General features: G+C 44.8%; 1 protein-coding gene across 1 annotated transcript; it reads left to right on the plus strand.

The window, feature by feature from the left end:
- Positions 1–4646: 4646 nt before the first annotated feature.
- LOC102696128 (C-type mannose receptor 2-like) lies at positions 4647–12470 on the plus strand. Its single transcript, XM_069192925.1, has 5 exons — positions 4647–4680; positions 8587–8719; positions 9617–9753; positions 11065–11432; positions 12282–12470. The coding sequence occupies exons 1-5, from the start codon at positions 4647–4649 to the stop codon at positions 12285–12287; spliced, it is 678 nt and encodes a 225-aa protein (XP_069049026.1). The 3' UTR covers positions 12288–12470.
- Positions 12471–14272: the final 1802 nt, after the last annotated feature.

Consider the following 14272-nt stretch of genomic DNA (forward strand, 5'->3'; position numbering starts at 1 on the left):
GTGAGGTCATGTTGAAATGAGTTCATCAGTTCTAACTCTGATTCTTTCATATTTAATTACTCTATTACTGGAAATAAAATGTCAAGTTGCTCTTAATTCTAGAAGACAGGAACAACACCAACGCAAGAACAATAGGTTTCAAATTGTTTTTTTTTAACTGGATTTATGCATCTTAATTTATTTAATTTAATTTAGGCTTATAGAGTTCAACAGGCCCATACTGATCATTTCTATAAACCCCCTGAAAACCTTAGACACTGGAAACAGATTTTAGACCCTGCTTTGAGATCTAGCCTAATCCTTTCTGAAAGTAAGCGTGCCTTCAGCTAGAAGAGAGGAAGAGGGGAGTAACAGTGGGAACAGCACCCTTTCTATAAGGAAACAAATTCAAAGACCTTGGGAACAAACTGGAGAACAGGAGCAAAGAGTGTTTTCCTCAGGGCTCCTGCCCACTCTGTGTAAAGGAGTACAACCGCAGGCAAATGTGAGCCAGTCAGAGTCACACATGACTGAGCCAAAGTGTGCAGGAGAAAGATTCAGCTCTAGAAAGTACAGCTTTCTTTGATAAAGCTTACCCGCACGGGCACTGTGGATTACACCTGAAAGAGACACGCCAGCAGGCTTGGGCGCTGGGATCTACAGACAAATTCATAAACCTTTACCCTACAGTAGAAAGGGGCAGGAAATCCAAAGACATTCTGCAGAGGAGATCCACAGGCGATAGTGACAAAGACACAATCCAAGGGGAAAAAACGGAACGGCAAAACATCAGGTAATTATTTCTGATTAAGTGCCAGGAGTGTGAGACCCAAAATGCCAGCAAAAGAGGCTGTTGCATGAGCAGGGGATTGTGATGTAAATGGAATTAAAGAAACAAGGTAAACAGAATGATAATGAAGAATACAGAGACAATGCGTGCACAGCAATCTGGAGAGATAAGAAAGGTGTGTACTGCAGGTGTAGCACTATTCATCCAAACACAGAACCTTAACCTAGATGAATTCAGGGTCTCAGAATTGATGCTAGACTTACAAAAATCTTCAAAGGACACTGTGTTAGGATTATGCTGTTGACCACCTTACTGTGATATCATATCAAATATATGTATGACATATATTTAATGCAGAATGTATGTCTAAAGGAAGACGTGGTTATTGTAGAAGGTTATTTTACTGTCGTTGAATGGGAAAAAAACTCTAGGGACACACCAGCTGAAACTAAAAATGACAGACATGGCTAACAACTGCTCTCAAATTCACCCTGTCCAAACACCTACAAGAAGAACTCAGAGGTCGTTATAAAGCAATCGTCGTAGGGTGAAGAAAACAGGTGAGAGACCCAACAGGAAGCTAAGATCACTACATGCTATGAAATTCTTTGAAACTGGAGAGGTAGAATCCAAAACAGAGGTATACAATTTCAGGAAGACAGAATAGGAAGGAATGGAGCAGTAGAATGGGACAGGGTAGATATGGAGTCGGTGGAGACCGGAAGGACTCAGCTTAAGCCTAAAACAGGTCAATCAAATCAAAAGCTACAAAACAGTGGCAGAAAATATTTAATCCAGTAAAACGGGGGAAACCAACTCCATAGAAAAATAAAAACAAGACTATCCAGTGAAAAGTGAGGGAACAGTAAATTGCAGAGGTTTAGTTTTAAAAAGGTGTGGTAGAAAAGCCCAGAGGAAGAGAAGAAGACTACTATAGTAAATCTATAATAATAGGAAACGATCACGCAATGAAAAGCAAGTGGCTAGCATTACAAGGTGAGGGTGATGATGTCTTGGAAATCCAGATTATGTTATATCCCATACTGACAAACATTTGGAACATCTGGGTATAAGGCTAACTCTGTCCCCAGAAGTTCTGAAGAAGGTGGTTCTTTTAAGTGTAGAATACTGACATCCATTTCAAGTAAATTGAACAGATATTTACCATTACAGTCAGTAATGATCCCAAAGGAGAACGAGTGTTTTCTTTGCTTCTGCCTGTCCACGGTTTAGTAGTGCTTTCATAAACAGGAAACAAACGTAAATGACAAAGGTTTACTTACAATTATTACAAAACCGAACACAGAAAACAGTACTCTTAAAAAAAAAAAAGATGGCAAGTCTGTGAGTCCAGGCCTTCTACAGTCTGATGCTGTCCGCACTGGTCCACCTCAATACTGGGCCACAATTAACGCAAACAGACTGACACACAGCCACTTGGGGAGGTCATGTGGTTTCTACATGTCTACAGGACAGGCTGCTCTTTGAAACTGCTGCTAAAGAATGAGTATAGAGCACAAACCAGGCGCAGGCAGTTCTTGGTCTACATGGGAGAAGTCTTGCTGAAACACACCGCAAAATTTAAAACGATCTAATCGTTCTGGGTCCACCTCCCAACGAGAGGGGTAGACCTTCCAAATAAAAAGGATAGCACACTTTTGTTTATGTAAGATGTTTATATAGTTGAACTTGAGTCATTTCTAAACTGAACGTGCGCTAATGTTGAGCAATTTCATGGCAACTGGGAAAGGAAGACCGCTGGTGGTAGAAAAGGCAGAAGTCATGTGCTCATAGACGAGCAACTTCAGTGCTTTTACTCTCAGCCAGACTTTCAAATGTCATTTATTTTAAAATCTCATTTGGAACATCAATAACATTTTTTTCCTTATTTAGGATTTTAGCGGATTATTATTTTGAGACAGTAGAGAAACACCTGGCAGGTCAGTGCAAGAGAGTGAAGGCGGGGGGGGGGGGGGGGGGCGCCATTGTGGCTCAAACCTGGGCCATGGTGATGCCTTGAGCCAAGATGGCTACCGAGTATTGAGTGGAAGCAGGTGTATGGGCCAGAGCAGGCACCTCGAGAAAGAGAAGCAATCCCCCCCATACAACATGGGATGATCCTACGCTGAACCAACACTCACAGAGGAAAGTGCCAGACTCCACCTTCACTTCCAACTAAGCAAAGCAAGACAGGTTGATCCTGGAGGGGAATCGTAAGGGAGGGACCTGACGGCTGTTGTGTCAAGGGCCCAGTGTGTGGCATGGACAGGCATCCCCCAGTAGGCTCAGCGGGGAGGGAGATGCAGTGGGGGCGCTGTAGAGCCCTGAGGAAAGCTCTATAGATTCTTCCTACAGCAGAGTGGGCTGGCAAACCTGCACTCGGAGGGTAGAAATGCTAGAGTGACAAGGATCAGAGCTGTGAGAGAGAAGAGAGTAGAGATCTGCTCGGTCTTCCCCTGAAAGGGACTGAAAAAAGACTTATGTCCCCGGGTGGGGGGGGGAGAGACTGTAAAGACTCAGCAGAGAGTCACAGCATAGCATCAGGCTACTAAAGCAGAAAGGTCTTGGAACAATGCTAGTCAGGGTCACAAAGGCATTTAAAGTGGACAAGTGCAGAGTGGTAGACACAGGCACCAGGAATACAGGAATTGGGAACACTGAACTTTCAGAAGCTGTTGGGCTTTATCTCCACATTTCCATCTTGTAAACAATGAGGGAAATGAAAAAGGGGATTTTGTTATTAGGCATAGTCAAAAGCATAGAAAATAAATTAAAACAATCCTATATTAGGATAGTATAATGCAAAAACAAGATGTCATTAGCAGCTCAGGTTACAAAAAAATATACTGCATAGAGAGTCTGGCACAATGGTGTAGTGGAATCAGGCCAGATGGAATAGGACAGCCTAAAATACATTTTTTGCCTTGAACTGAGAAAACTACTGACTAAATATTCAAAAAGAGCAAAAATTCAGCCTAGGGGATTTCTTCCAACCCAGGAGTAAAACACAAGCCAGAGAACACAAGAGGAAACTACAGTACCTGGAAGTGCATTTAGAGCTGAAAGCTGGAGGGACTGCTTTACGCAAAGTGTGGTGGGAGAATGGAACAGCAGTGTTGTCAATACTCATACCCTGTCTTCTGTCGAGATATAACCGGATCACTTAACTACTACTAAATGAGCTTGATAGATAAAATGGCCTCTTCTGCTTTATCATCTTGAAGCTTTTCCGAAAATTCTAGTTTACTTTTAAAACCTATAGGGTGTTTCTTTTCTTTTGGAAATAAGACTTAATATCTTACCTCTTTAAAAGGCTTGCAAATCTAATGCTCTTCAGACCTAGAGAGACGTCTGTGACACCCAACATGCATATTTGTTAGACAATTTTTTGCATATGCACTGCGCCCTGAACTACTTTGACAGAGAACTTTTGAATGCAAAATTCTACATTAAAAAGAGCTCTACTACTTAAAATCTAGGAAGACATTTACTTCTTCAAAAGTTTGCTCTGTAATACCAGATTCTGTATTTCACTCTCTGCTGAGTTTCAGATGCTCTGCCAGATTGTTTCACACTCTTTCTGCTCTCTTGTCAAACTGGACAAGAACAGAGCAGAACATCACAGAAAAACTCATTCATCCAGCCTGGCTTAGTTCAGCAGCTCATTGGTCCCAAAACCTTAATAGATCCCAGGGAATCAATGTGACTACATTGTGATTCTGTGGTTTTATTGCAAAGCAGCTCTTGAAATAAAGAAGAGCCTGCTGTTTTCAGAATCTAGCTCTAAGTATTTGGTAACTTGAAGTACATGTTTCTGTGACATGTTTCCAGAAAATGCATGCCCTCTCACCCCTGTCAATTCTTCTTTGCAGAAACCATGCAACCCCCAGAGTTGCCTTTCCTGCTCCCAGGTAGGTGAGCTTATAGGGGTCTCTGCAGAAAGAGCTCACACATGCTCTGTGTCCCACGAGGTTCTGGATCATTTCCCATTTTCCTAAGAGGATTGCTGTGGCAGACACAACACTTAGCTGGAGCAGTCCCAAGATCTCTGCGTATAAAAGCTGACAACAACATTCACAGGTCTGACACAGAGAGAGACTTTCAGAGAAACAATATACTACCTTAGCATCAAGACCTAACCTGCTATGCCTATCTTTCTTACACCCATAGAAGGCTTCATAGCCGAAAAGTTGTGTTTCCTTTCTTATCTTTTCAGCATGGAATAAACCTTTACTTGCTCCTTTGCAGCCTACGCATACTGACGCAGCTATTCACCTGAACTACTATTACCTAGGAACAAGTAATAGATTTATTCCATGCTGAAAAAAAGAAGAAAGAGAACACAACGTTTTGGCCAAGGAAGCCTTCTTCAGGTGTCACACCTGAACACACCTCAAACGTTGTGTTCTCTTTCTTCTTTTTTTCAGCATGGAATAAACCTATTACTTGTTCCTTTACAGCCTACGCATGCTGACGCAGCTCCCCACCTGAACTACTATTACCTAACCTAACCCATGTGAGAATGTGTATATAAACCCTTCAAAAGTAATCTAATTAAGCAATTACCACCCAATGAGCCTATTTACATTCATTAGAGTCCTTTGACAGCCTCTAGGTGCACATCAGCTGCTACTGCAGTCCATTCATAAACCGTCCTGCCCCTGTTGCCTTTAGTTTAGGTGATGCCATTTCTTTTCTCTCCCCAAACAGCCTTCCTGTTAATGCTGGCAGGAATACTTGTGGTCTCTGGTGAGTTGTTTGTGAAGTTTTCCTGCTTCTTTCTCCTGTACTGCACGGAGGGTCCCAGGGAGGTGTGTGTTAAACAGAACATTTCAAAACCTAAGCAGCACAGCCCAATCTCACATTCTACAGTGATCACTGAAGAGCTAACACAGGCTCAGGGTTTCTTGCCAAACATCTATGCGTTGTTGACAGTGAACCTCCAGCCTGGAGCAGATGTGATGTTTGAAGTTACCATTGAAACAACAACACATTAGACGCGAGACCAGTATCTTTCATTGTGACCGGCTTAGTGAGAAAGTACTAGTGTTCCCAAATGCCTCAACCCACGTCTCAGAGACAGGAGACTGGTTTGTTTGCCTAACAAGTTCCTTTTCTCTGTCCCTTTCAATTAGCAGCGTACTTTCAATGCAAGCATGTCCTCAGGTCTGCCTGTTGTTTCATTGTCCATTGCTTTTACTGTGGCTGTGCATGTACAGCAGCTGTGTCCAGCTCCTCCTGGACACATCCAGCAGGTTTTAGAAATCTCCAGGCTCTGAAGAACCCTGATTGAGGTGGAAGGAACACCAGGAGCCCTCTGGCCCTCCAGGACTGCGGTTGTGCAGCCCAGATATACAGAACACGTGCTGCAGGAGTGGGCTGAAACCCTAGTGGCTCGTCTGCACATTCTGATCCCCATCCAGTGTCATACAGAACAGACCCGTGCACCAGCAGCAGTTACCAGTGTCGTGGGCAGTCATGTGTTTTCACATAATCTAACAGATTAGATCATCTGACAGACAAGGAACACAGGCACTGTACTGACGAGGACTTGCTGTGCAGAGATGGGACCCCCCCCTGCAGGGAAATGGAGGCAGGAGGGAGAATCCATAGATCCAGAGCTCTTGGGGAGATGGAGGCCTGCTGGGAACATCTGGGGTGAAGACTTGTACAGAGACCCTCGACTCATGAAATCATATCTGTAGGGCCCCCGCCAGTGTAACTGCAGCAGGGCGAAGGTCTCCCCCAGGCCCCAGGCCAAGTGTTTTAGTACCCCTTATATAGCAAAAAGTTTATATTTAAACCCATATTAACTCCCCTTTAAGTTGTCAGAATATGCCACCCACTTTTTGGTGGGTGTGAGCTATTGCATTGTATGCAATTCAACATACCAGCCCATTACTTTTATTATAACTACAAGTGCAAGGCATTAGCTGGAACCTGGGGAATGGTGGCACATCAGTTGTAGTCTTACAGCTCTCGGGTCATAGACTCAATACTGGGGTGGTATACTGTGCCTTTTGTGTGGAGTTTGCATGTCCTACCCAGGCCCCAGTCCGAGTGTTTTAGTACCCCCCATTTATCAAATAGTTCATATTTATTTAAACCTATGTGGGAAAGTGCACAATCATTGTTCTCCAATAAATCAATTAACACGTTATCACCCGGTGTGTCTCCTTACAGAGGCCCTTTGGCAGCCCCTAGTGGTTGGTCACCTGTAATTACACTCCTTTCTCAGGCTTTGCAATGGACACGAGCCCATTTTGGAGCCACTTCAACCTACCTTGTCACTCATCCATCATCTTAGACAGCATTTCAGATATCCAAAAGGAAAAACATCAATGAAGGGGACCCACTTTATTATCGATGCTGTATATGTACCCCATAGTATATTGATTTAATATGAACTCCTTGCATTTATAAAGTACTTTTCATGCACGAGGACCTCAAAGTGCTTCACAGTTCTTCCAGCTCTGGAGTGCAGTAGACACCTGGATGACCACCCGCCAGCAGCTCCACAACAGCAAACCAGGTGGAGAAGTGTGACATTGCTTCTTCAATTGGAAAAAGGGGGAACTTTAGGTAGGCCAAGTGTACCGGTCCAGATTGGAGCTTAGTCAGGGCACCAGGGTAAACACCCCTTCTCTAATGAGCAGTGCTGTGAGGAGCTTTGCTGGCCAATTAGTCGGAACCTCAGGTGTGTGTGTCACCTGAAGGTTGGCACCGTTCACTGCACAGTGTCCCTGTTCACCATGATGAAGCACTGGCTTGGCAATTCTGGTTCAGAGCGTAGAGTGCCCACTACTGCCCCACCAACACCTGGCTGCAATACCCACCTGGGTTTGATCAGAGGTCTTTTACACTTACACATTGGGAAAGCAAAAAACAAACAAACTGGTGTTTCTAAACTCAGAAAAAGAAAAAAATATACATGAACACTTGCTCCTAACACTTTCAAGGGAACTATTCAAAAACACATGCCTTGGTTATGACTAGATATATCTCGTCATATATTTGTGACTGGATAGTCATATTTTTTTTATTGTACTCAAATAAAGTACCCTTTTTTAATTTAATTTAGCCTACTTCCTGCCATTCTGAAAATGTCTCTGCAATTTTTACAATCATTTCTGAGCATTTTTTAACTTCAATTTTCTGTTCATTCAAGTTAAGATGCGAGTTGAGATTTTGTGTGGTAGCAGTTCTCTGACCGGTCCCAAATTTTCTGTTGCATAAGTCTCCCAGGAAAATCTATGAATTAACATCCATCATCTCTTCCAGAGTCTAAAGAACAGAACTACACAAGTGTAATATGTGAAACGTTAACTGGTTCCATTGCTTGTGGTAAGTCTTACACTTTCGAGGCTGCCCGTTCATTACACAGTGGGGTGGCATTATCTAAAAAAGACACTTTCAAAGCCCTCTTTAAAATCTTATATTTTTCCCACCGTATGATTTTTAAAAATTTTACCATAAAAAATGTTAGAAAAATCCTGAAGGAGCCAGATTCCATGTGGATTCTGTCAGTCGTCGTAGGACACATCTTGGATACCGATCTCATCTTACTTCCCATTTGCTGTCCAAATGGCCTGTGATTCCTCTCATCCAAACTTCAGCTCCCCAGTCTACGACGTAGTCTTCCACCTCATTTCCACACAGGTTCAGGTTCCAATTTACCGGCTATTTCTGTGAGAAAATACCTTGTAGGTTTCATGTGGCTGCGGACACAGCAATGTGTACTTCGCCCCATTCGATTTCCTACAGTCTGTCGGCGTCTTGTCACTGTTTCTCTGTTTCCAAACTGCTGTCTCTGGCAGAGAAGGGTGTCATTAAGATCTACAAGGTCAACTATGGGCGCACCAGTTCCTCTGTCTGCAGTCAAAATCAAGCTGCTTCAGTGCTGGCCAAGACCGATTGTCTCTCCAACCAATTCACCTATGTCAATCAGAGGTAAGATACGCCTTTACAAACACACTGGATACCGTTTCGCTATCAACAGTTACGAAGACATAAATGGGCAGCTTTCTGATCCTTTCTAATCACGTGAGGGTTCCCAGGAGCTTCCCTGAGCAACAGGTGTCACCTACACATGCAGGAGAGCCAAGGATGTCCTCATCTGTAGCCTAGGAGTCTGCCATGTTACAGTAGTTGATCCCTCAGACTGACTTCTATTCACTTAATGCATTTTTATACAAAAATTCGTATTCTATATTCTGGTCGCTTGCAGATTAGAATGGCATGTGTTTAGCAATAATATTATTTATGGTACCTGAAAGTTTCAGGTTGTTGCACAAAGCTAAGGTATGCGTATACGTGATCTGACAACTGGAATCAATTTCCTGTCGTTAAACTCTGTTTATTTTTAATAAACAGTCTTCACCCCCAGTAAGAAAAGCTCAACTGAGCAGATGCTGTGCGCAACAAAAAAACATAAATAAGTCATTTAAATAAGATTAAAAAAAAAACATTTTAAAAAATTCTCCCCAGCAGCCCTGTGGATCCTGGCCATTAATTCCAGACAGAGCTTGTTCGCCATTAGTTTTAACTGGACCACAAAATTTCAGGTCTTAATTACATTTGATTTTGAATAGAGGAAATAATACAAAACAGGCCAGACCTACACTACCATGCCATTATAAAGGAAGGGAAAACTTCTGTCACCTCTCTGTGGTAAAATAGTGTTCAATACAGTACTACCAGAGCCTTTTCCCCAGGCTGTCAAGCACCTGTCCTTGGACATACTAGTTTATGATGATGATGATGATGATGATGATGATTATTATTATTATTATAATACACTCATGTAGTAACACTTAAGAACAGGGCTCTGCAGCTGTATGACACCAGCAAACCTGACACTGTCCCTGTTGTCTATCGTAGTTGTGGCAACAAAATCATCTGCACGGTGACAGTCAAGAACTTTGCTGACCCCTGCGGTGGCACCTACAAATACCTGGAGACGTCCTACGCCTGCGTATATGACTGTGAGTACACACAGGAGACACAGGAGCTGCCCCACTGGCCCAGCTGCCCCAGTCCACTGAGAGATAGACTTGTGGGACACAAGCACAATCCAAACTTTAAGGATCCCTGTGTCATCTCTGGGCGCCTGAAACCTGCGCTGCGATTCCCAGAATGCAAACAGGAAGTGTGTGGATGTGGAGGGCGGAGGGACGAGACATCGGGCTGGCCGGGACAGGCGGGCTCCAGCTGGGGTTTCCCCCTCTGGGATGGAGAAAGGCTCTCCGCAGATTTCATCTCCGCACACATCTCCCGGAGCTTGTCTCCCAGATTTCCCTCCCTGACCTTCTCTTCGCCCTCCTCTCCCTCCCTCACCCCTGAAGAAGGCTCAGCAGCGCCTCTGCTTTCTTTCCGCACTTCCCCACGAACGTCACCTCCGCACCTCTCTGCTCTCGCAGAATCATGCACCAAGAGTGCGTCAATATTTCCCTTTTCTTCCAGGAACATCTGAGGCCTGGATACCCCCCATGAAACACACCAACACATTCGTTCAGTATTATAACCTTGCTTTGATGCAGGAATCTTGCACAACGCAGTGGGAAATCCCCTAGACTGTCTCCCATGACGTGGCCGCAGCAATTAAAAAGGGGGTCATTTAAGGGCTAAATATTATCTTCCATCTTTACACCAGGGGTGTCCAGTCCTCATCCTGGAGAACCAGCGCACCAGCAAGGTTGCCTTCCAGCTCTGGTCATTATGACTGAAATCAGCTTAATGGGGCTGATTTACTGACGTCTCTCAGCTCTTCAAGGGCTGGTGCCTGAAAGAGAGCTGGAAATCCCCCCCGCCTCCCCAGGGGCTCTTCTGTTGCCTCTGCTTTTAATTTGAATACATACATGTAACAGATCTGTCAATGAACAACTGTAGTTTAACTGTTGGGAAAAGAACTACTGTAGCTTTCAAGACAATATAACTAAACGTTCGATTAAACATCAGAATTAGAGATGCATTTCTGGTATATCTGGGAAGGAGCTGAAGAACCTAATAAATGCCTTACTGTTGCCTCAAAACAAAGTCAGTAGTCAGTAGGTCCACCAGAAATGCTTACTGCAGCAGCCAAGTTTTCCACAGAGCTCTCCTATTCCAGTATGGACCAGGCCCAGCCTTGCTTAGCTTCTGGCTTGAAGGGGGCAGCTCCGGCTCCGTAAGTAATGGCTTCTTCTACTGTACATAATGCATAAGGCCAAGCTGACTTATTGACGTTCTGCGCTCATTTTGTTATTTTTGTACTAAGACTGGCCACTCATCCCTGCGTTTTATGCGTTCTCTGTCAGATGACCTGTATTACATCCCTGAAAAAAAGACTTGGGACGAAGCTCTGGGACTCTGTAGGAAGAATTACTCGGACCTGCTGTACATCGCTCAGCCGGACGTGCTCAGACAAGTCAACACGCTGTTCGGAGCGGCGTCTGGCGAGGTCTTCCCTGAGGGGGGCGTGTGGATCGGGCTGCAGCGGAGTGTGAGCCAGGGTTACCTGGACTGGCACTGGGCAAATGGCACTTCAGTCGAGTTCAATATGTGGGACAGTGGCTTTCCCACAGACCCCCTGTTCCAACACTGCGTCAGGCTGGACTACAACAGTACAGGGCACATGGTGTGGAACGCTGCCTGCTGTGAAGAACAGCTGCCTTTCATCTGCCAGGTCAGTTTCCCTTCTCATCCTCTATGTTCCCCCTCCACCTTCCCTGGGTGATCTACTCTTCTGCATTCTTCCTCCCTGATTTCCCACTCAGCCTCCTCCTCTACATCCTCTCTGCTCTTTTCCTGATCTCCCACTCAGCACTCCCCTCTAAACCCTGCCTCCTCCCTGATCTCCCACTCAGCCTCCTCATCTACATCCTCCCTGCTTTTCCTGATCTCCCACTCAGCACGCCCCTCTACACCCTGCCTCCTCCCTGATCTCCCACTCAGACTCCTCCTCTTCATCCTGCCTCATCCCACTCAGCCTCCCACGCTCCCACTCAGCCTCTTCCTCTACACCTGCCTCCTCCCTCCATGATCTCCCACTCAGCCCCTCCTCTACACCTGCCTCCTCCCTCCCTGATCTCCCACTCAGCTCCTCCTCTACACCTGCCTCCTCCCTCCCTGATCTCCCACTCAGCTCCTCCTCTACACCTGCCTCCTGATTTCCCACTCAGCCTCCTCCTCTTCATCCTCCCTCCCAGCCTGATCACACTCAGCCTCCTGTTTGAGGAATGAAGTTTGTTGTTCCAAATAATCCCTACGCTGCTTCACGTAGCAGATCACCTGGAACTGATCGCCAAGCCTTTAGAAACAGCAGATTTAATGGTTACATATAAAACTGGCTGGCCTGGGACTCACCAAGTGCTGAGCTTGAGATGCCTAATATGAGGTTTTATGGTAGATCTAGTACAAGCAGCCAATGGATCTTCCCGGGAGCAGAAACAGCCCTTGATAACGCAGCATTCAGAATATAGAACAGACGACTTGGTAATGATATTACGATGGTGCTTTGTGTTTGTTCCTTCAGGATTAAAGAACGAGACATGCTCAGCACCAGCTCCTCCTTCCCACTTCGAGAAACAACATTTCTAGAAAAAGAACCAAGGCCTGCTGTTTTCTCACCACAGTTCGATCCACCTGTCAAACATTTGAGACAAGGGCACCGTATGCAAAATTTTCCATCCTGGATGCTGTATCTGACGAAAATGTAAAATCCCTTGTAAAACCATTTCCAATGATAGTTTATTCATTTTGTGCTACATTTTTAGGCTTTGTCTGAAACATGGAAACATGCTGTTTCCACTGCTGCTTCAGCGATTTAATTATTATTTTTTGGTTTGTTTTATTGTCTTTTACAAAGATTATGGTTTTGTTCTTGTACTGAATCCTAAAGCATGTTACAATATGAAAATGAGTGCACGCACACACACACAAAAAAAGTTGTATGAAGTTAAATGATTAAATTTCAAGTAAATTACATTGATTTCCTTCTGGAAAGCATCTCATTCATGTAGATGGCACGTAGTTAAAATCAGCAACAAAGAGAGTTCCCCGATTCATGTACTTTTCTGTCATTTGAGTTCTGTTTTCCAGAGCTAGATTTTTCGCACGTTGTCAAAACATTTTTGTTCATGTATTTTGGGGAGAAAGGGTTGGGAATTTTCTTTTTCTCGTGGGACTGTTTGGATGAGAGCAGGATCAAGCTGGGGGGACATTCCTGGCCACACAGCACTGTGACACAGGCAGAGGGGCTTTGTGGGTGCCGAAGTCCTCGCTGGTCTCTTCTTTAAGCAGCCCTTCGGCTGAGGTGCTGTATTCACGTGCTGTGTCGCAGCAGAAAGAAAGCTGGTGTTCACGCCTTCCAGTTACGATGCACAGAAGAGGTGGCATCCATCCCTGAAGAAGGCTCAAATTGTGTTTGGCCTGAGAAGACTGTGGGTTTGAAGCCCGGGTGAGGTGCTGCTGTTGGGCCATTTATTTAGCAAGGTTTTGCATTCAGATGGCCTCAGTAAAATATCCAGCTGTATAAATGGGTACAAAGACAGTATGTCATTAGAAAAGCAGTTGGGCTAACTGACTTTACAAACACAATAATTTTTTTAAAAATAAGTGGTGATATTACTTTTGTCTTTGCCACTTTAAAGCCAGATCTGGCTACATCACATGTATAATAATAATAATAATAATTGCTTACACTTATATAGCACTTTTCTGGATACCCCACTCAAAGCCCCAACCTGGATGATGCGACGGCAGCCATAGTGCACCAGAACGCTCCCCACACACCAGCTCTCAGTGGGGAGGAGAGCAGAGTGACGAAGCCAATTCATAGATGGGGATTATTAGGAGGCCATGATTGGTAAGGGCCAATGAGAAATTTGGCCAGGACGCCGGGGTTACACCCCTACACTTTACAAGAAATGCCCTGGGATTTTTAATGACCACAGAGAGTCAGGACCTCGGTTTTACGTCTCATCCGAAGGATGGCGCCTGTTTACAGTATAGTGTCCCCGTCACTATACTGGGGCATTAGGACCCACATGGACCACAGGGTGAGCGCCCCCTGCTGGCCCCACTAACACCTCATCCAGCAGCAACCTTAGTTTTTCCCAGGAGGTCTCCCATCCAGGTACTGACCAGGCTCACACCTGCTGAGCTTCAGTGGGCTGCCAGTTGTGAGTTGCAGGGTGATATTACTGCTGGCAGTATGTGCTGTATTGCTCCTCCTGTACCTTGCGTTAACTGTATTTCTTTTTTCAATAGGTTATTTTGTAGCATCAGACTTATTATATCACCCTCCGTGTGGCTTAATAAGTTCACCTTTAGCCAGTTCACATTTAGCCAGCAGCCATGTCACCCTGCAACTCACAACAGGCAACCCACTGAAGCTAAGCAGGTGTGAGCCTGGTCAGTACCTGGATGGGAGACCTCCTGGGAAAGACTAAGGTTGCTGCTGGATGAGGTGTTAGTGGGGCCAGCAGGGGGCGCTCACCCTGCGGTCCATGTGGGTCCTAATGC

This window comes from Lepisosteus oculatus, chromosome 7, assembly GCF_040954835.1.
Source record: "Lepisosteus oculatus isolate fLepOcu1 chromosome 7, fLepOcu1.hap2, whole genome shotgun sequence".
Lineage (NCBI taxonomy): Eukaryota > Metazoa > Chordata > Actinopteri > Semionotiformes > Lepisosteidae > Lepisosteus > Lepisosteus oculatus.

Bases quoted from the DNA above. Each gene is read 5' to 3' on its own strand.
- LOC102696128 (XM_069192925.1), top strand. From the start codon at position 4,647: ATGCAACCCCCAGAGTTGCCTTTCCTGCTCCCAG. The intron at 8,720-9,616 runs GTAAGATACGCC...GTATGACACCAG, and splicing joins TTCACCTATGTCAATCAGAG to CAAACCTGACACTGTCCCTG. The intron at 9,754-11,064 runs GTGAGTACACAC...GTTCTCTGTCAG, and splicing joins CTACGCCTGCGTATATGACT to ATGACCTGTATTACATCCCT.